This window comes from Rhinopithecus roxellana, chromosome 19 (assembly GCF_007565055.1).
Source record: "Rhinopithecus roxellana isolate Shanxi Qingling chromosome 19, ASM756505v1, whole genome shotgun sequence".
NCBI classification, from domain to species: domain Eukaryota; kingdom Metazoa; phylum Chordata; class Mammalia; order Primates; family Cercopithecidae; genus Rhinopithecus; species Rhinopithecus roxellana.
The window spans coordinates 18,394,601-18,415,592 of record NC_044567.1 but is presented as its reverse complement, the minus strand read 5'-3'; the positions used below and the strand labels follow the sequence as shown (position 1 = coordinate 18,415,592).

General features: G+C 49.5%; 2 protein-coding genes across 3 annotated transcripts in view; one reads left to right on the top strand and one right to left on the bottom strand.

Moving 5' to 3' along the window:
* Positions 1–233: 233 nt before the first annotated feature.
* Positions 234–16,004, top strand: SLC46A1 (solute carrier family 46 member 1). 2 transcript variants are annotated; one of them, XM_010372313.2, is made up of 5 exons: positions 234–729; positions 1,147–1,999; positions 4,263–4,346; positions 5,782–5,938; positions 6,825–7,506. In XM_010372313.2, the coding sequence occupies exons 1-5, from the start codon at positions 502–504 to the stop codon at positions 6,880–6,882; spliced, it is 1,380 nt and encodes a 459-aa protein (XP_010370615.1). In that variant the 5' UTR covers positions 234–501; the 3' UTR covers positions 6,883–7,506. The 2 variants fall into 2 exon arrangements, with proteins under 2 accessions (XP_010370615.1, XP_030778928.1); XM_030923068.1 differs by lacking the exons at positions 4,263–4,346; positions 5,782–5,938; positions 6,825–7,506 and adding an exon at positions 15,955–16,004.
* Positions 2,542–20,992, bottom strand: part of SARM1 (sterile alpha and TIR motif containing 1) — a 33,958-nt gene continuing 15,507 nt past the window's right edge. Inside the window, exons 6-9 of the mRNA XM_010372315.2 lie at positions 18,018–18,120; positions 17,755–17,944; positions 10,515–10,636; positions 2,542–10,385 (exon numbers count right to left, since the gene is read on the bottom strand). Coding sequence (XP_010370617.2) covers positions 10,256–10,385; positions 10,515–10,636; positions 17,755–17,944; positions 18,018–18,120 — 545 coding nt within the window. The 3' untranslated portion in view covers positions 2,542–10,255. The remainder of the gene's footprint in view (positions 10,386–10,514; positions 10,637–17,754; positions 17,945–18,017; positions 18,121–20,992) is intronic.

Here is a 20,992-nt window from a genome sequence, read left to right as displayed (position 1 = left end):
CCGGCCACCGCACTCCAGCCTGGGCGACAGAGCCAGACTCCGTCTCAAAAAAAAAAAAAAAAAAAAAAAAAAAAATATATATATATATATATAGGCTAGCCTGTAGAGTTATCGGGAGACCAACGCACAAAAAGGGTTTAATACCGTGCCCAGCACATTGTAAGTGGTCAATACATGTTAATTATTGATATTCTTGTTATTTGTGGTGTGTCTGGGCCAGGAGGGAGGGCTGCAGGGCGCTGTCTATGCACACTTCACAGGTGAGGTCATCCCGCGGGCTGGGGGTGCCGGGCCCCTCGCCGGCCCACGCCCAGTCAGGTGCACCCCCCGCGAGAGTCCGGTGGCCTCAGGTCCCAGGCCCCTCCCCGCCGGACATTTAAGGAGGGACGCCGGGCGCAGGCGCAAAGAGCGCAAGCCCCGCGCCACACGTCGCCAGTCCCAGGCAGCTCGTCGCGCGCGTGCCCCGCCACCCGCCTGGCGACAGCCCCGCTGCGCGCACACATGGAGGGAAGCGCGAGTCCCCCGGACAAGCCCCGCGTCCGTCCCGCGGCTGCTGTGCTGTGCCGGGGCCCGGTAGAGCCGCTGGTCTTCCTGGCCAACTTTGCCTTGGTCTTGCAGGGCCCGCTCACCACGCAGTATCTGTGGCACCGCTTCAGTGCCGACCTCGGCTACAATGGCACCCGCCAAAGGGGGGGCTGCAGCAACCGCAGCGCGGACCCCACCATGCAGGTAGCGGGGCGGCAAGGAGCCTGGCAGGGGGAGGGCCCTGGGCTGGAGCGTGGCGGCAGCGGAGGGGTGGGGCCTGCATAATGACAGTTGGGGGTAACTGGAGGGAGAGTGCATTTTGGATGGTGGGCGGGATCAGAGCAAAGCGGCCTGACCGAGAACCTCAGCGTGGGGAATGCGAAAAGTTGAGCTAAAGTCTGGCCTTGCAGGTTAACAAAAGCAGGGGAAAGGAAAGGGAATGGGGCCTTGGTCCATGTCCTTCCCCCTCTTCACTGGCAGATTCTGAAAGTTGTGCTAAGATTCTCTGAGGTTTAGGGCTCCAGAGAAAGTCCTCATCCCTGTAGCTCCCGGGATGGCGAGGATTTGGGGATTGGGCAACCCAGAGTGAGGAACCGCACCCTGGTCATTGTGCCCCTACAGGAAGTGGAGACCCTTACTTCCCACTGGACCCTCTACATGAACGTGGGCGGCTTCCTGGTGGGGCTGTTCTCGTCCACCCTGCTGGGAGCTTGGAGCGACGGTGTGGGCCGCCGCCCGCTGCTAGTGCTGGCCTCGCTGGGCCTGCTGCTCCAGGCCCTAGTGTCCGTCTTTGTGGTGCAGCTACAGCTCCACGTCGGCTACTTCGTGTTGGGTCGCATCCTTTGTGCCCTCCTTGGCGACTTCGGTGGCCTTCTGGCTGCTAGCTTTGCGTCCGTGGCAGATGTCAGCTCCAGCCGCAGCCGCACCTTCCGGATGGCCCTGCTGGAAGCCAGCATCGGGGTGGCTGGGATGCTGGCAAGCCTCCTCGGGGGCCACTGGCTCCGGGCCCAGGGTTATGCCAACCCCTTCTGGCTGGCCTTAGCCTTGCTGATAGCCATGACACTCTATGCAGCTTTCTGCTTTGGTGAGACCTTAAAGGAGCCAAAGTCCACCCGGCTCTTCACGTTCCGTCACCACCGATCCATTGTCCAGCTCTATGTGGCTCCAGCCCCAGAGAAGTCCAGGAAGCATTTAGCCCTGTACTCACTGGCCATCTTCGTGGTGATCACTGTGCACTTTGGGGCCCAGGACATCTTGACCCTGTATGAACTGAGCACACCCCTCTGCTGGGATTCCAAACTAATCGGCTATGGTTCTGCAGCTCAGCATCTCCCCTACCTCACCAGCCTGCTGGTCCTGAAGCTCCTGCAGCACTGCCTGGCCGACGCCTGGGTGGCTGAGATCGGCCTGGCCTTCAACATCCTGGGGATGGTGGTCTTTGCCTTTGCCACCATCACACCTCTCATGTTCACAGGTAAAGTGTGTGGGCTCAGGGACACCTTGTCTCAGAGGCACTGGGTAAGAACTGGGGGCCAGCCACTCACTGCCCCCAGATGTGGTTCATTCCTGTGTCTTTGGAAACATTGTTATGCCTGCACTGCAGGACAGACAACTAAGAAATCCCTCAAAAATGCCATCTATGATACATGGAAAATACAGACCTTCAGTAGCTAAAGTAATTAATCCACCGTTATCAACCATTAATATTGTTAGTAATCTAGAGCAAAAGACAAAAGTGTGGCTCATACACTAATTGCTTTACCCCTTGGCCTCCCACAGCCTATTCATATGTTCTTAAACAAAGTCCATGCCATTAATGCGTTGGTACTCACTTCTCTGATAAGAATCAAATACCCTTGGTCAGCTTCTTTGGGTTTTTTAAAAACCTGTCTTCTCAGACCACAGATATGAAATTCCTGTTTCAGTTCCTCTTCCTCCTTGTCCTTTCCCTCCTTACTTCCTCCCTTTCTTTTTTTGGTAGGAGAGGGTCAACAGGCCAGTAAATGGGGAAGTTAATTTTTAAAATTTTTATTTGATTGATTTATTTAGAGACAGGGTCTCACTTTGTCACCCAGGCTAGAGTGCACTGGCATGATCATGGCTCACTGCAGCCTCATCCCCTGGGCCCAAGTGATTCTCCCAACCTGGCCTCTCTAGTAGCTGGGACCACTGGCGCACATTATCACACCTTGCTAATTTTTGTGTTTTTTTTATAGAGATGGGGTCCTCACCATGTTGCCCAGTCCTGGTCTCTAACTCCTGAGCTCAAGGATCTGCCTGCCTTAGCCTCCCAAAGTGTTGGGATTGCAGGCATGAGCCACCGTGCCCAGCTTTAGTTAACTTTTTTTAAAGGGACAGATTTATTTTGATAGAGCCCTAAAACGTGCTGTGTATAGTCAACAATACAATAATCACAGATTTCTTAACTCAACTGCTTGTCTGACAAGCAGAAGGGAGCCTTTCCCTCCTGCTGATGGCCCTGGGGGATGCAGAGATGATGAAGATGCTGTCATTGCTCTGGGTCGGGGGGAGGTCTCAACAGAGTGGGATTTGAGGGGCTTGACATTGGTAGGGGCCCTGGGTGCCTCATCGTATACCTTCTTTGGAGGATCTGCTGTCCTGTAGGAGTTTGCAGTTTTGCTGAGGAGTCAGCAATCACACAGGGAGAGAAATGGTTATGAAGAAAACAGGAAGCCTGTAAGTAACTGAATGCAAAGGGAAAAGGAACTCACATTTGCTGTGTCCCTATGCCGTACTCTTCATAGATGTTACCTTTTTACCTTATGTATTGGTTCCCTGAGATTGCTGTAATGAAATACCACAAACTTGGGGGCTTAACACAACAGAAATATGTTCTCTCACAGTTCTGGAGGCCAGAAGTCCAAAGTCAGTACCACTGGGCTGAACGGAAGGAGTCAGCAGGCAGTACTCCCTTGCAAGGTGCCAGGAGAGAACGTGTTTCTCTTTTCTTTCAGCTTCTGGGGCTGCTGGCATTCCTTGGCTTGGGGCGTCCATTACCAGTCTCTGCCTCTGTGCTCACATTGCCTCTCCTCCTCTTTGTGCCTTCTCCATTCTTTTGGTGCCAAATCTCCGTCTGCTTTCCTCTTATAAAGATGTGTGATGACATTTAGGGCCCAACCTGCTAATCCAGGATAACCCCACTCTCTCAGGAGGCTTAACTTCATCACGCCTGCATAGACCCATTTTCCAAATAAGGTAGTATTTACAGGTTCCAGGGCTATGAACCTGATGCCATTGGGCACCATTATTCAGCCTCCTATGACTCAGAACCATCCTGTGATGAAGGCCTTATTATCTTCCTCATACAGGGAGTCAGGCTCAGAGAGGTTAAGTACCCTAGGCCACACAGATAGTATGTAATGGCATCAGGTTTTGAATTCAGGGCTGACTCCAAAGCCCATGCTTGTTTTCTGTGCCCTGCCATATCCCTACTAAGTGCCAAATGGATGGGTGATGTCTGCTGTGACCACAAGAGGTTCAGACAAGAAAGCAATCAGTGGGAATTAGCATTCATGAGAGCTAGACGGTGGCCAAGCCCAGACAAGGGCAGTCTCCCTTCCTCCTTGACTACTGTCTCCCCACCCTCACCATCAAGGAAGTTCTTCCTGGGTCTAACCTAAGCCCCATATGGGGTATGGATGGGAGATCTGCTGCCTTTCCCTTGGACACCCCTCTCCCCAGCTCCATTTTCCTGATGAGTGTTTATTTCTCCACAGGATATGGGTTGCTCTTCCTGTCATTAGTCATCACACCTGTCATCCGGGCTAAACTCTCCAAGCTGGTGAGAGAGACAGAGCAGGGTGAGTGTCAGGACCCACCTGTATCTGGCTCCTCATGCCCAGTGCTGCCTGAAACGGGCTGATGGGCAGCCATGGCTGGGGGAACAGCTTGCCTTCCCGCCTCTCACCCTGGAGAAGTAAGTGGCCAAGACAAACACACTTCTGTGAAATTGCCCACGATGGGCAGAGGATCATGCCGCCTTGGATTTTCAAACCGCAGAGTTGGGATTTGCAGTCAGCAGAGCACAATTATGTTCTTTCTGGATAACCAGAGCAGAGGATTTACTCTCTGCAGACCTCAGCTTTTCCGTCTGTAAGATGGGTGTGATGATGCCAGAGTTCCCTGTTTCTCTGGGGTCAGCGTGTACAAGCCCAGAAGTGAACAACCTTGTGACATGGGTTTCATTTTCCACAGTTGACAGATGAGAAACAGAGGCCCAGGGGGTTAAATCAGCTCACCCAAGGTTACTCAGTAAATGGTGGAGCTAGGATGCAAACTCACGTCTGTGTTTAACAGCAGCTGGTCTCAGGATCTGGGTTTTAGTCCGAGCCCTGCCATAGGCCTGTTTCTTCATCTGTGATGTGAGTGGTTTGCTCTTAATGACATCACAGGCCCCTCTAGATGTGACAGAATTTAATCTCGACTTCTGTTGGGTTGTTGCACATTTTGTAAACTGTGGGTTCTCCTGTTGTATCTATACAGAACAGCTTCTCCAGCCTCTGGGTCTTTATGCCCCAGTCGGGAAACATTCATCTTTCTCCATCTGTCCTGGAATGAGGATCTGATGATGACAGGGACCCTGGTGCCATACAGAGCCCACTGTGGGTTCTGGTGTCCCCAGAATCCATGTGCCTTCATTCATTCACCTAAACTTTTTTTTCCCAGCACTTTCTTTGTGCCCAGAAATGTCAGGGAAACACGAGAAAAGAAGAGCCCTTACTAACTAGCTACTTTCATGGGGCCAGGCCCAGTGATGGGTGATTTCCATGTGAACTTTATGTTGCTGACAATCTAGGAAATAGGTATTATCCTTATTTAGCAGAAGGAAGAACAGGAACCCAAAGGATAAAAAGCTATTCAGTGGTGACACAGCTATGAATATTGGAACTGACCAGACCTGCAGTTAATCCCAAACAGGTAATGCCAAAGACGATAAACCAGAAAAAAGCCATTTCCATCAAGCTTTCATCAGACAATATCACATGTACTTTTTTTTTCTTCATGTGCTGGGTTCTGTCAGATCACATGTACTTTCAGTGTGGATTTAATAGCAGCCATTTATTTAGTAGCCCCTCTGTGCCAGCTGCTGTCCACATGATGTAGCAGGATTTACTGGTGAGGAAGGGGAGACATAGGTTAAGTGACTGCTTCCGGTCGCACAGCTCTGAGGTGGTGGTGCCAGAATTTGAACATGGCCCTTTCGGACTCCAGAGTATGGTATTTATTTCTTCACAGGTGCTCTCTTTTCTGCTGTGGCCTGTGTGAATAACCTGGCCATGCTGACGGCCTCCGGCATCTTCAACTCACTCTACCCAGCCACTCTGAACTTTATGAAGGGGTTCCCCTTCCTCCTGGGAGCTGGCCTCCTGCTCATCCCGGCCGTTCTGATTGGGTAATGCAGGTCCCTGACCCATGCTCATAATGGAGCCCTTTCTCATAAGTGTCCTCCTCCCAACCAGAAATGGCAGCTTCATTCCTGGAATCCTCCCCCTCTGGGTGTCTTGTCCCAGGTTGCCCCTCTCCTTGCACATGGCTGCCTAATCCTCCAGGAGCCATTTTCCAAGGGCAAGGTGGCAAGCTAGGTGGAGGAAGGATCAGGCTAACATTGCTACTTGGCAAGGCTGTGTTCTCTCTCCCAGTTGCCCTATTTCCCTCCATTCCCATTTTATAGATGGAACTATGGCAACAGAACTGTGTTAAAGGGAAGGCCAGAGAGCTTTGTCAGCTAGTTGTGGCTGGGCCACAGGCTAGCTTGACCCGCTAACTTTTTCCTGTATGATATTAAGAATTATATTTCATGGCTGGGCGTGGGGGCTCCTGCCTGTAATCCCGATCCTGTGGCAGGCTGAGGCAGGAGCAACACTTGAACCCAAGAATTCAAGATCAGCCTGGACAACATAGCAAGACCTTGTCTGTATAAAAAATTTTAAAACTCAGCCAGGCATGGTGGTATGCACCAGTAGTCCCAGCTACTAAGGAGGCTGAGGCAGGAGGATCACTTGAGCCCAGGAGTTCAAGGGTACAGTGAGCTATGATTATGTCACTGCCCTCCAGCCTGGACAACAGAGCAAGACCCTGTCTCTTAAAAAAAAAAGTTATTTTCCAGAGCCATGTCCCTGGACATTGTCCTCCAGCTCTTAGCTTCTCAGCTTGGGGAAGGAGGAGGTTGAGGAGAGCTACCTGGACCAGCCCACCCAAGTAAATCCTGCATCACTTCTCCAGACAGGCCTTGAGGGTACCCCATGTGAAATCCAAACCCTCTCTCTGGTCTCTCACAGGATGCTGGAAAAGACTGTTCCTCACCCTGAGTTCCAGCAGTTTCCCCAGAGCCCCTGATCTGCCTGGACCAGAAGACAGAGGGCAAGAGTAGCAAAGTGAACACCAAACAACTGAAGGTCTACAGCTGGGAGCCCAGCCCACAGCAGCACCAGCAGCTCCTTTCTAAGGGCAGTGCTCTCTTTGGACGAGGTGGTCAAGACAGACCAAGGTACCACCTCATCCATAGCTGAACCAGCCTCTGACTAGGATCTAGAATCATAACCCACACAGGCCCACTGCAGGACAGGTGGCAGGGGAGCTATTCGGGACAGGAGTCAGTTCTCCCTTTCTGCCATCCATCACTTACAACTCCCCAGACCAGAGGAGAGGTCCTGATGGAGGTGACACTTCAGGGACCAGAGGCAGCACAAGGGCTGGCATCTCTGCCTTCCAGTCCAAACTGCACAGCCCCAGCCAGGTTCCTGACACGTGTAGCAGTCACCAGCCACTCCTTAACAACAAATGTGGTACCTGGTTAGTGCCAGCCTTGGGAAGGAGGGAGGGAGGTGAGAGGGGCTTGGTGATCTCCAGAGGAAGAGTGCTGCCTTCACTGTGGTTGGGGAATTGATCCTTGGCTATGGCCTGCCCACTCCCTGGGCTGAAGAGTGCCAATCATTATAAATCAGCTTCAGCAAACTGAAACAAACCTTCTGGTGCCTTGGGCTTTGGGGCCCTTTGTTTTCCTGCTCCCAGTCTGCCTGCCATATGTCAGACAACAGAAGCTGCTGGGCTGGGCAGGAGCCCTGAGCTGCTTGGTGGATTGATACCAAGTGGGGCCAGCCAGGGCTTCTACTGAATTGCTGTGCAACCTTAAACAAGCCCCACTAGGAAGGGCTAGATCAGCGATGCCCCGAATTGTTGAATCGTGGTGATCACATTTGGATGGACAAGTTAGGAAACTTAGCTGATGCTCTGAGATCTTTCCCACCTCCTCATACATTCTACAATAAGATGCCTCTCTTCATGGGCCTGGGGAAAGGATGAATAAGCGTGGCTGGACTTTTGACCTTTAATGTCCCTGAGCAGTTCTTGGCCCTTGGGGAGAAGTGGAGGGAGGATCTGGCTGACTCAGCCCCAACCAAGGGGTAGCAGCTGCAGACCAGCCAAGCAGAACACCCTGGCCCTACAGACCTGTATCTGAGTAGGATTTGGAGGAAAGGCCACTTCTGAGTCCTCTATCTCAGGAGAAGCCAGGCCTAGGCGCTTGACCTGGTGATCTGAGCTGTGTTTGTCCTAGTACGGGTGGCAGTCACCTCTGAGCACACTGGCCTTGGCTTAGGGGAGGCTTGTGACTTCAGCTGTTCCATCTGGGGCTGGATGCTGGACTCTGATTCCCCCAGAGAGACAGAAGATCGGGCAGAGGTCAACCAGAAGGCCACACAGGGCTGTGGACAGCAGTGGAGGGTATACCAAACAGAAACAAAACGCAGGAAACCTCTCTGAAGACTGCCCATGGGGACCTCAGGAGGGAGTGGGACTGACTGGAGACAAGAAGCCAGAAATCATCCCCTGGAGACACTCAGACATTGTATTGTTATTGACTCTGTCCTGTGAGGGCAGTGTCCAGGCTGCCCTGCTTGTCATGTCCATGCCCTCGCCCTGGCCCCAGTGAGCACTTGTGCTGCATAAGGAAAGGAAGATCAGGTGGGGTCAAAAGCAAAGCATCGAGACTGGGACTGGCCAAGACAGACTCTGGCAGGGAGGGGAGGGGAAGGAAGGAGCCCCAAACCTGGAGTGGGAACTTTGACTTTCTGACGACGTGGCCGAGAGCTAGGAGTCGCCTGGCCAGCACAGCCAAGAGTGGGGCTGGGGGCGCAGCCAGCCTTAAGGTGTCAACACCTGGCCCTCATTGGGGAAGAGCCTTCAGCAGTCCCCGTGGCCTGCAGCCTGGGTTTATTGGAGGGTACTTTCTTGCCCTCTGAACCCAGTGGAGGAGGGGGCAATGGGACATTCCTGCTCGGTTATTTCAATATGGCCTCTGGGTCAGCTTTTTGTTGCAAAATCCTGTCCCCCGCTGCTAGATTCTTTGAAGCAAGGGAGAAGCAGTAGCCCAGCCTCAGAATGATTCTCAGGAGAGCAATTCCACTGCCAGTGGACTGGGTGCCAGGAGGCCTAGGTCTGGATCTGGGGCTGCCACTAATGACAGGAAACTGGGCTTATCTTCAACCTTTCTGAGCCTCAGTGTCATTATCTGTAAAATGGGGATGATAATACCAGGTAGAGTTGCTCTGACGACTGGAGACCAAGGAGCGGAGTGTGTGGGAAATGGCAAAGATTTGTGAGGGCTTCATGCTTTAGAGATTTGCTACCCTTAACCACCAGCATCAGCTCACCTGGGAATCTGTAAGAAATGCAGAGTCTCAGGCCCCACCCCAGATCTCCTGATTTTAACAACATTCCCAGGTGACTTGGATGCATGTTAAAGTTGGAGAAGCTGCCATAGGTGACAACCTTTTGCCTTTTCAGGACTTTGCCTCTTTCCACAGAGCTGCAGGTTCTGTCCAGGCTGCTTTTACTGCCATGGGGGCTGCCTGGTCCCTGAGCAAGCGGTGGGTAGCCCTGGATAGCTGAGGGGCTGGGGTAGCCAGCTGGGCCAGACCAGGAAGGAGCCTGAGGCACAGCACCAAGGCATGGGGTAGGGTGGGCTTTGAGGCACAGCTTCCCCATGCCCAGACCCAGGCCCAAACAGGAGGCTCCTGTGCACCAGCAAGTGCAGCAAAGCTGGCTGCAGCGACAAGGAAGTCAGAGGGAGGGCCGGTTTACCTCAACCCTCGCCCTGGATGTGGCAAAAGATACCACACTGAAGGAAGCTGTAGGGGATCTGGGACCTAGTCAGGCTGGCTAAGGGCACTGAGTGATTACAGGGCAAGGCCACAGAGCGGCAGGAAGTTGTAAGTGCAGGGGCCAGGCACAGTCTGAGTGGAAAGCCATGATGGCACTCATCCCTGGCTGGCTCTTGGGCCCAGGCCCTTGCTCAGAATACAGTGCCCAGGCCTGCCTGGGCATTGCCTTAATTCCTGTCTGAGGCTGCCTTCCTTCATCCTCAAACTGGCTGCTATCAGAGCAGAAGGGAATACAGAACCACCCCCACCCCAACTCCAATGTCTCCAGAACTGAGCAGGGACCCTCCCCATGACAGAGACAGACAATCCAATGGCGGGGCATGGGGGAGTTCTAACCTCCCAAGCCCAAGTCTGACTTCCCTTCCCTCTCCAGATACTGAGGAAAGTAGGTTGGAGGTGGGCTATGAGGGTGGGGGACAGGAGAGGGAGAGCCATGTGCTAAGAAGAGCCCAGGTTGTCTCAGCCTAGGGAGGCCGGTTTGAGGAGCTGTTCCTTCAGAAAGGACGATGGAAGTGGAAGTCACAGCAGGACTGGGAACTGGGGACTGGTTAGGTCGGACCCATGGGTGCAGCACCCTCCAAACTGGTGTCAGAGCCTGCAGATGAGTCCCGGGAGGAGCGGCCCTGTAGGAAGCGGATGATCTTCTCAATGGTGGCCTCCTGGTATTCGTGGGACCACCTGTGGGCACAGGAGCCATGTGGGTCAGACAGCTGGGCAGAGGGAGCTGCTAGTCAGCTGTTTGCCCACACACTGCCTGTCATGGTGATCTGCACCCTACCTCCCTGGTCCCAGGGCCCTGGGGCTCACTTAATGCCGTTGAAAGTAAGCACAGCCTGCATGTCCTCAGGCAGGACCTGGGGCTCAGGCCACTCGAAGCCATCAATGACGGGCACAATGTTCTTGCCACAGCTTAAAGCAGTCACAATCTCCTGGAGAAAGAAAGGAAAGGAGGAAGATACTCCTGTATCCATTTAGGGACCCTTGTAGCTAGGCAGGTGCTGGGAGGGCCACTAGCCCAAGGCTGGGTCCAGGGCAGGACACCAGTCCTGAAGTCCACCTTGATGTCTCCCTTAACCCTTGTAGTATAATAAAAAATAAATCTTTTGTCTCTGCCCAGTGTTCCTGGCACAGAGCCCCTAAAACCCTTGGAATCTCTTGAGTGATGAGTGTCTTTGTATGCTAAAGAGATGATTCCCCACTGCGGGCCTGGGGGCGCTATGGGCGTAGCCTAGATAGCTTCAGGAAGCGGCTGGTCACCAAGGCATGATTAGAGGATTGGAACTTTCAACCCCACCTTCCAGCCTCCAGAGAGGTGCTGGAGATTGAGTTCAATCACCAATGGCCAATGATTTAATCAACCATGCCTAAATAATGGAACCTCCATAAAAACCCCTAAACAAGGGGTTTTGAAGAGCCTCCAGGCTGATAAATGGGTGTAGGTGCTGGGAAGGTGGTAGATGGCATGGCATCAACACCTCTACCCTCCACACATAGAGATCCTGTGTATCTCTTCCATTTGGCTATTCTTGAGCTGTGTCCTTTATAAGTGTGAAATTAAATAATTCAGCTGGGCATGGTGGGTCACTCTGTAATCCCAACACTTTGGGAGCCTGAGGCAGGAGGATCACTTGAGCCCAGGATTTTGAGATTAATAATATTATTTATTATTATTATTCAAGCTTTGTTAAATCAAACCTAAAGCTCTTGGAACTTTAAATTATTCTGAGCCTTGACAGGAATTGGTCTATGCAGCCTGAGTCATGAGGCATGCAGCTGCAACTTCCACCTATTTTTTTTTTTTTTACTTCTACCTATTTTTTTTTTTTTCTGTAATTACTTAGGAAGACCAAATGGCACCAGAGATAAGACCCCCTTAGATCCCCACTCAGATCACCACCCTTCCTCAGGGGGTAAATAAAGTCATCTTCCTTGGAATGTAGCAATCTATAACCAATCAAAGCATTGTAACATATGCACTGGTCTTACATGGAAAATGTTGTAATCCTGCTAAAATTCCTCTGTCTTTGCCTGTGGAAGTGAAACCTTAACTTCTCCAATTTGGAGTACTCACCCCATTCCTTTAGAGTCAATGCTTCCTGGGTGGCTATTCTCAAACTTTGCACTCAAAGAAACTCTATACTTAGTCTTATTTTCTGAATCTCATTATTTAAGGTTGACATAATAAGCAACTAATAGTAAGTAAAGTGCTTTCCTCAGTTCTGAGTCATTCTGGCAAGTTGAACCTCGGGGTGTCATGGGAACCCCTGAATTTGTAGCCAAATCAAACAGAAATGTGGTAGCCTGGGAACCTGGGCCTCGTGACTGACATTTCAGAATTGAATTGAATTGTGGGATACCCAGCTGGTGTTGGAAAGTTGGAGAATTAGTGGTTAGTGTGGGAAAAACCCCAAACAATTTGGTGTCAGAAGAAAAACATCACACTCCCGCATACAGGTTGATCCATCATGCGCCCTGCCAATTGTACTCCTTACTTATTTCTCAAATCCACCATTTTTCCCTGCCTCCACCCCACTACCACCCTCTTCTAATCCCTATTATCTTTAAGCCCCCACCAGGTCTTTCCTCATCCACCCTTGTCTTCTCTAATTCACTCTCCACATTGCCCTTTCATGTAGCTAATATTTGCAAAATGCACATCTGACAAATCAGATCCTGTCACTCCCTACTTGAAACTCTTCAAGACTTTGCATGGTCTTAGAATAAAGTCCAAACTCCTTCATGTGGCCTGTGAGGCCCTATGTGGTTGGCCACAGTCCACTTCTCAAACTCTACCCCTGCTCTGTCCTCCCAGTCATACAAAATAAGCTTCCTTGTCCTTCCGCCTTGATAATGCCCATTCATTTTTCTGATCTGAGCTCATCAACTCTTACACAGGGCAGTTGTCTCCCACTGCCCTGACCAAATCAGTTCTCCCATTATAGGCTCTGCAGAACATATTATAGTTGCAAATTTTAATTAATTAATGGATAAATTACTCAGTATTTGTCTTCTCTGCCAGACATGAGGAGGGATCATATCTATTTTTCACTGTTATATCTTAGCATCTTTCACAGAGCCCTTACAGTTAGCCCTTTCTAAATATTTAATGGATGGATGAATGAATGAATGAGAAAACACAGCACAGCAGTTAGGGCTGCACTCTGGAATCATCAAATCGGGGTTCACATTGAGTCTCTGACACAGGCTCTATGACCTGAGGCAAAAATAATAGGTACTTAAAGTTTCTGTTTTCTCTTTTCTTTTTTTTTTTTTTTGGTGGAGGGCGGGGAACAGGATCTCACTTTGTTGCACAGGCTGGAGGGCAGTGGCACCATCAAGGCTTACTGCAGCCTCAACCTCCTGGGCTCAAGCCATCCTCCCACCTCAGCCTCCCAAGTAGCTGGGACCACAGGCATGTGCTACCATGTCTGGCTAATTTTTTGTATTTTTTAGTAGAGATGGGGTTTCACCATGTTGCCCAGGCTGGTCTCAAACTCCTGGCCTCAAGTGATCCTCCCACCTTAGCATCCCAAAGTGTTGGGATCACAGGCGTGGGCCGCCACATCTGTTCCTCTGTTTTCTAATATATAAAGCAGAGTTAATGATAGATTTTTCCATGGAATAAGCGCAACATTCCATGGCAAGTAATTAGAACAGCGCTTAGCATACAGTGTATGCTTAATACGTAATAGGTGTTATTATTTCCTCTTCTGTAAAGTGGGGATAATAAAACCTACCCCAAAGCATGGTTCTAAGGAATTATTTGCTATTAATGGGGTTCCGTAAGTGCTTATTGAATGTTTTTCTTCCTCTCAATAGGGAACCAAAGGGATTTTACTTTCTTGAGTGCAGTTCACTTGTGGTTTTCCATATTGATTACCCACTAATGTGACTTCAGGGAAAGGAGTTTAAAACCAGAGGCAATTAAGCACCAGAAACAACCAAAGAGGGATGACGGCGCCTCTGGGGCTGGTCCAAGGCAAAGGCTCTTCCCGCCTCTTTGCCATCTGCTGGGACGACAAGGGGTGCCAAGCATTTTTGGGAAGTGGAGCCTTCCTGGGGAAAGAACATGTGTAACTTTGCCCTTGACTGGCTTCCTGGGGAGCCTCTCCATTTTACAGATGGAGAGAAAAAAGCCCAGAGAGGAAGGGATTTCCTCCTAAGCCACACATACGCCCAGCCCATGAGGGACCAGTCCTCTGACTCAAGCCTCGAGAGTCCAAGTCCAGGCTGTTTCAACCAAGCCCTGCTGCCTCTCTGCTGAGCACTGGAATGAATCCTGACCCTGCAGCAATTTATTTGGAAATCTTTAGACATTTGTTTCATCCAGAATTACACAAAACCAAAGACAGTACAAATTGTTCATTGCACTAGATTCAGAGGCTAGCCAAGAAAGGGATAATAGCGGCCTGGTACGGTGGCTCATGCCTGTAATCCCGGCACTTGGGGAGGCCGAGGCAAGCACTGAACTCCAGACTTGAGCTCAGGAGTTTGAGACTAGCCTGGGTGACATAGTGAAACCCTATCTCTACTGGAAAAAAAAAAAAAGAAAAAAAAATGGAGTCAAGTCCTCTAACCTGGTAAATCTACAAGATAAGTATGGCTCTCTCAGGCATGGCATCTCAGCTTCATCAGTATCACTTGTCTGCTTAATCATTGATTCAATTGTTCTATAAACTCCTCTACAGCCTCTCTCTCTTTTTTTTTTTTTTTTTTTTTTTTTGGTGCAATCGCATAGAGCCTCCTTTGTACCATGCATGGTTTTAAGTACCAGGGACACACATGAACGAGGCAAGGTCTGAAGTCTCATGGAGCTCACAGACTCTCTTCCCTTTCTCTCAAAATGCTGCCTGCCACCTGCTCTGGGTCATCAGCCATGTTCTTCCTGGATGCTCACCTGGCCCAGTGCCCCTCCCCAAACCAGGCCTAGTACTCAGCCCCTCCTATGTGGCCTCTGGGGCTTGACTCCACACTCCATGTGGACTGCATTTCAGTGTCAGAGCCTTCATTCTAAAACCCACTGCCCTGGCATCTTCTCCTTCCTGGGCTCCTTGTTTTCCAGTGCTTTAAGCACAGGTCTTCTCCTGCCTTTAAACACTCCTTAACCTGGTTTCCATAGTTCTTATCCAGCCAATGGTGTGCTGGTAACTTTATAATAACTAGCTATTCATGGGGGGGAGAAAACCCAACCAGCCAATCAATCAAACAAACAAAACTCTGATTTGTAGTGGTTCCCAATTTCCTTGGTGTAAATACTCCCACCATGGCTGATGTCAAGTTACCAACATGACATCACTGGATGTGGAGTTGTGAAGAAATACAGATAATCATCTCTGGTGTCAACTGAATCCAGCCCTACCCCATCACCTCCCCTCACACCCCCTCAGATCTGTGCCATAGAATGCAGTGTGGATCTTGGGAAAGCTATGAGCTTTGGAGTCAGATAGATGAAATCTGAAGCCTAGCTTTTCTGATTTCTACACTAGCAGTGCATCCAGGGGAAAATTATTCTACTTTTCTGAGCCTCGGTTTCTTCATCTGTGATATGGAGAAAGCAGTACCCAAGATGTATATGGGCTTTCAGCACTGTTCTCCTTCCTACCTTTATTCCTTTGCTTTATTCCTATTTCCTTTGTTCTCCTTCCTACCTTTATTCCATGCTGTTACCCTGGCCTGGGATGCCTTCTCTTCCACTTATCTAGACTCTTAAGATTCTTCTCAAGACCTGTTTCCTCCATGAAGTCCTCTCTGATTATTCCAGTCCTCTGAGGACTAAACTCTGATTATTATTATTTTCTTATCTTGCCCAAATTCCTACCTAAGGGGCCTAGGGAGTCACGTCCTACAAACCATAAAGTCTTATTGGAGGGGTTTTAATTTTAACCCTACATAGCGTGGTCTGCTTTCTAACCTGACTCTAATATAACATCATATAATAAGGGAGGAAATAAAAATATTTTAGCCCCAAATATATTTCCCTGCCATATCTTGAAATTGCTCCACAAGTTTGTCTCTTGTGGGAAAAAGCCACATTCTGTAGAGAATCCCCTTCCTCCCATTTTTTTCTTTTTCTTTTCAGACTCAGGAGATAATCAACAAAGAGCCAGGCACCCTTTTAATTCCAATAAGAAACATTTTATAACCTACTCCCTCTGAAGTCTGCCCTGAGAACTTCCTCTGCACAAATAAAACTTGGTCTCCACAACCCTTTATCTTAACCTAAACATTTCCTTTCTATTGATCCCAGGTCTTCAGATAAACTCAACTAATTATCAACCAGAAAAATTTTAAATTTACCAAAAGCCCGGAAGCCCCCGCTTTGAGCTGTCCTGCCTTTCTGAACCAAACCAACGTACATCTTAAATGTATTGATTAATGTCTCGTGTCTCCCAAAAATGTATAAAACCAAACTGTGCCCTGACCACCTTGGGCACATGTTTTAAAGGTCTCCTGAGGGCTATGTCATGGGCCATGGTCACTCATATTTGGCTTAGAGTAAATCTCTTCAAATATTTTACAGAGTTTGACTCTTTTCGTTGACACATTGTTGCTCTCTCCCTTCTCCAAACCCCTGTGGCAAGCAAGAGGTTTGCTTACCTGGCTCAGCATTTACACCAACTTGTATGTGATCTAGTCATTTTGAGACAGCATCCCACTCTGTTGCCCAAGCTGCAGTGCAGTGGCGCCATCTCCGCCTTCTGGGCCCAAGTGAGTCCCCTGCCTCAGTTTCCCGAGTAGCTGGGATTACAGGTGTGCGCCACCATGCCTGGCTAATTTTTGTATTTTTTTAGTAGAGACAAGTTTTCACTGTGTTTCCCAGGCTGGTCTCAAACCCCGGACCTCAAGTGATCCTCCCGCCTCAGCCTCCCAAAGTGCTGGGATTACAGGTGTGAACCACTGTGCCTGGCCCCGTGGGCATATTCTTGTCTCTGAGCTGACTGCTTGTCTCATCGTGTCTCTCAGATGACTACTGCATCCCTCAGCCCCAACTCCAATTCCTACTGACAGATTAATGATTAATAACTTGAAGATGCAATGTGAATCTATCCATCCATCCATTCTATAAGTATTCAGTAAGTTCCTACAATGTGTCAGGCACTGAAAATACAATCATGAATTAAACAGAGGTAGTAGTTATAATAATTATATTAATAATAATAATAATAGCTACCACTATTGAGTAGTTACTATGTGCCAGCCATTCTGCTAAGCACTTCACAAATTTTAGCTTTTTAAATCCTTATAACAATGTTCTAGACAGTTATATACTATTATTATAATACCCTCTTTCCAGTAATAAATACAAAACTTATTGGGGTTAAGTAACTTGCCCAAGGCCAGAGCCAGGATTCAGACTCTCAGTTTTGAGCTCTCAACTATTCCCTTCTGCCTGTCGCTATGCTCTCGTGTCTCTCATGGAAGTTATTTTTCAAAGCATTTTTGGGCCGGGCGCGGTGGCTCAAGCCTGTAATCCCAGCACTTTGGGAGGCCGAGACGGGCGGATCACGAGGTCAGGAGATCGAGACCGTCCTGGCTAACACGGTGAAACCCCGTCTCTACTAAAAATACAAAAAAACTAGCCGGGCGAGGTGGCGGGCGCCTATAGTCCCAGCTACTAGGGAGGCTGAGGCAGGAGAATGGCGGTAAAACCCAGGAGGCAGAGCTTGCAGTGAGCTGAGATCCGGCCACTGCACTCCAGTCCGGGCGACAGAGCCAGACTCCGCCTCAAAAAAAAAAAAAAAAAAAAGCATTTTTATATCTCTCTGATCCTCACAACAGTTCTACAGGGTGAGTGGAACAGGTAAGTTACCCCATTTTGCAGATAAGAACACTGAGGCTCAGAGAGCCAAAGCCTAGTCTCTTGTCCCTTGTAGCTTGCTAAAGTCCTATTATAGTCAGAGCTGCGGTTCCTGACTTCCAGCTGGGTCAGGGAGGTGCTTCAGGGCTAAGTGTGCTGGGATGTGCAGACAAGAAGGACTAGAAGACAACCCTATCTTCTGGACCATGGGCCAATGCTGGGACCTTAGAGGCATAGGTGGGCACCTACCTTATGCACCCAATCCTTGCAGTCATGGTCCTGCATGCACTTGTCCAGTGCTCCAGGTGACAGCACCAGCACAAAGTTGCGGGCACCCATGACACTCTGGATGAGTTTGTCTTCGAACTTGCCTGCTTCCAGCTTCTCCACATCAATGAAGACACTGAAGCCGTGCAGCTGCAGGTGCACCTTCAGGAGGCTGCAAGTAGGTCCTGTGTCAGTGCCACAGCCTTGTCCCAAGGCCCTGCCACTGCCTGCCTGCCCCTCCTCACCTGGCCAGCTGGGAACCTGAGTTCCGGCGGTAGCTGATGAAGACATCTGGGGTGTCCCCACTGGGTTTGCCACCAGTACAGGGCAGCGGGGAGTGTAGCATTTCTGAAGTGGGCAACAGGCAGCATGGTGAGGGTGGCCCTTCCGCATCACTCACTGTCAGGTATATCACCCCTCTACCCAGCCCTCTCAGCCCAGCCTGGGAAGGGTGGCCTCTCTCAAAAAGGAGAAATGGGGCCTACAGAAGGAAGGTCATATTATTGTTGGGTTACTCTTAGGAGGCAGGCACTGCGTTCTAGGGACACTGATATGCATGCACTTCCAGCCCTGCCCTCTCTCTGGAACTCCAGACCTGCACAGCCAGCTGCCCACAATCACTCCAAATTCAACACACTCCAAATCTCCCGCTCATTCCTTCTTCCCTATTTCCCATCAAAGCCAGACCCTGGGTATCAGCCTCAACTCCTGCCTCCCATTTAATTTATTCAACAAATACTTCCTAAGCACTCGCTGTGTGCCAGAACTATCTTCAGTGCTTGAGATTTGGCAGTGAATAAAACAGACAGCACTCTGCTCCTCTGGAGCAATGCTCAGTGCTCAGCACAGGCACTACATTCTGAGGATTCTACCTACTAAACATCCTGGACTTCAGCCTCCGGGCCCTTCCCTGGCTCAGGTTTCCAGTGCCAGCCTCCTCAATGGCCTCCCTAAACCCAGCTAGAATTTCCCAGTCTAGGCCAGGCGGAGTGGCCCACACGTGTAATCCCAGCACTTTGGGGTGCCAAGGTGGGTGGATCACTCGAGGCCAGGAGTTTGAGACCAGCCTGGCCAATATGGTGAGACCCCATCTTCACAAAAGATACAAAAAATTAGCCGGGCATGGTGGCACATGTCTGTAATCCAGCTACTTGGGAGGCTGAGGCACGAGAATCACTTGAACCTGGGAGGCAGAGGTTGCAGTGAGCCAAGAACGCACCACCGCACTTTAGCCTGGGCAACAGAGTGAGACTCTGTCTAAAAAAAGAAAAGAGGCCGGGCGCGGTGGCTCAAGCCTGTAATCCCAGCACTTTGGGAGGCCGAGACGGGTGGATCGCGAGGTCAGGAGATCGAGACCAACCTAGCTAACACGGCGAAACCCCGTCTCTACTAAAAATACAAAAAACTAGCCTGGGCGAGTTGCAGGGCGCCTGTAGTCCCAGCTACTTGGGAGGCTGAGGCAGGAGAATGGCGTAAACCCGGGAGGCGGAGCTTGCAGTGAGCTGAGATCCGGCCACTGCATTCCAGCCTGGGCGACAGAGCGAGACTCCGTCTCAAAAAAAAAAAAAAAAAAAAAAAAGAAAAGAAAAGAATTGCCCAGTGTAGTCCATTTGCCACAGCTACCAGAACATCTTTCTAAAATCCAAATCTGATCATGTCACTCCTCCCACTTAAAAACTATGCATGGCTCACTATACGAACTATTTTTTTAAGCTATTTTTGCCCTAGGATTTTCCTGTTGTTTAAAAATGCAATCTTGTGCTGGGTGCGGTGGCCCACACCCATAATCTCAACACTTTGGGAGGCTAAGTTGGGAGGATTGCTTGAGACCAGGAGTTTGAGAACAGCCTGGGCAACATGGTGAAACCCTGTCTCTACAAAAAATACAAAAATTAGTCGGGTGTGGTGTTGCGCGCCTGTGGTCCCAGCTACTTGGGAGGTGAGGTGGGAGAATTGCTCGAGCCCGGGAGGTTGAGGCTTCAGTGGGTTGTGATTGTGCCACTGCACTACAGCCTGGGTGACAGAATGAGACCTTGTCTCAAATTAATTAATTAATTAAAATAAAAATGAAATCTTGAAGTTTTAATGGGAGCTGCCATGTAAAAATAATAAAAGCCAACCTGCATTAGTTGAAGCATAAGAATGCAGTCAAAGCTTAGTCCCTTGTGTCTTGTGGGTGCTTAGTCTGTAATTGCTGAATGAATGGATAAAATGAAAAGAATTCATCTTCTTATAATATTTAGACACAACCCTCATAGATAACATTTGTTTGTTTATGAAGCAGAAAGGCAAGGCTCAAGTCCCAGTTTTGTCATCTAATGACTTTTATGACTGTGGGAAATGTATTTGAATTCTTTAAATGTTAGTGTCATTATCTTTAAAGTGAACACCCATGATGGAAATATTCTATATCTTTAATGATGATGGTGGGGGTCGGGGGGGGTCACACAGATGTCTTTTAAGACTCCTCAAACTGACACTGTTTTTCTTTTTTGAGATAGGGTCTCACTCCTGCTGCCCAGGCTGGCTGGAGTATAGTGACCTGATCACAGTTCACTGCAGCCTTAACTTCCTGGGCTCAGGTGATCCTCCCACCTCAGCCTCCCAAGTAGCTGGGACTACATGTATGCGCCACAACACCCAGTTAATTTTTTGTATTTTTTTGTGCTTTTAGTAGAGACGGGCTTTTACCTTGTTGCCCAAGCTGGTTTCAAACTCCTGGACTTGAGCGATCTGCCTGCCTTGGCCTTGCAAAGTGCTAGAATTATAGGCATGAGCCACAGTGCCCGGCCCTCAAACTGGACACTTATTCCTCTTTTTATTCTTTCAAGAGTTCTTTAAGGTTGATTTTAAAAACTGAACACTCACTGCATAAAATCAATGTAGAGACTGATGAGATAATATCTTAAAAACCTAACAGAGTACCTTGTAATTGACAATAAAGATTAACTAAGTGGTAAATTAGTAAGTTTAAAATAACTTAGCAAATAAGGAGGGTGGCTAGAGGCCTAGAATTCACTCTAAACCACCTCTAGACCCAAATTTTGGAAGCTGTTGGCCAACAGGATAACACACATACGCACACACCCTTCCCACTTATACCCCACTGCACGGACTCTCCATCAGCTGCTGCCGCTGCCTGGGCTGCCCTTCCTGTTGCCACCCCTCCCTGCCAGTGCCTCTCTCAAGACATGGTGAGGCATCTTGTCCTCTCTGAAAT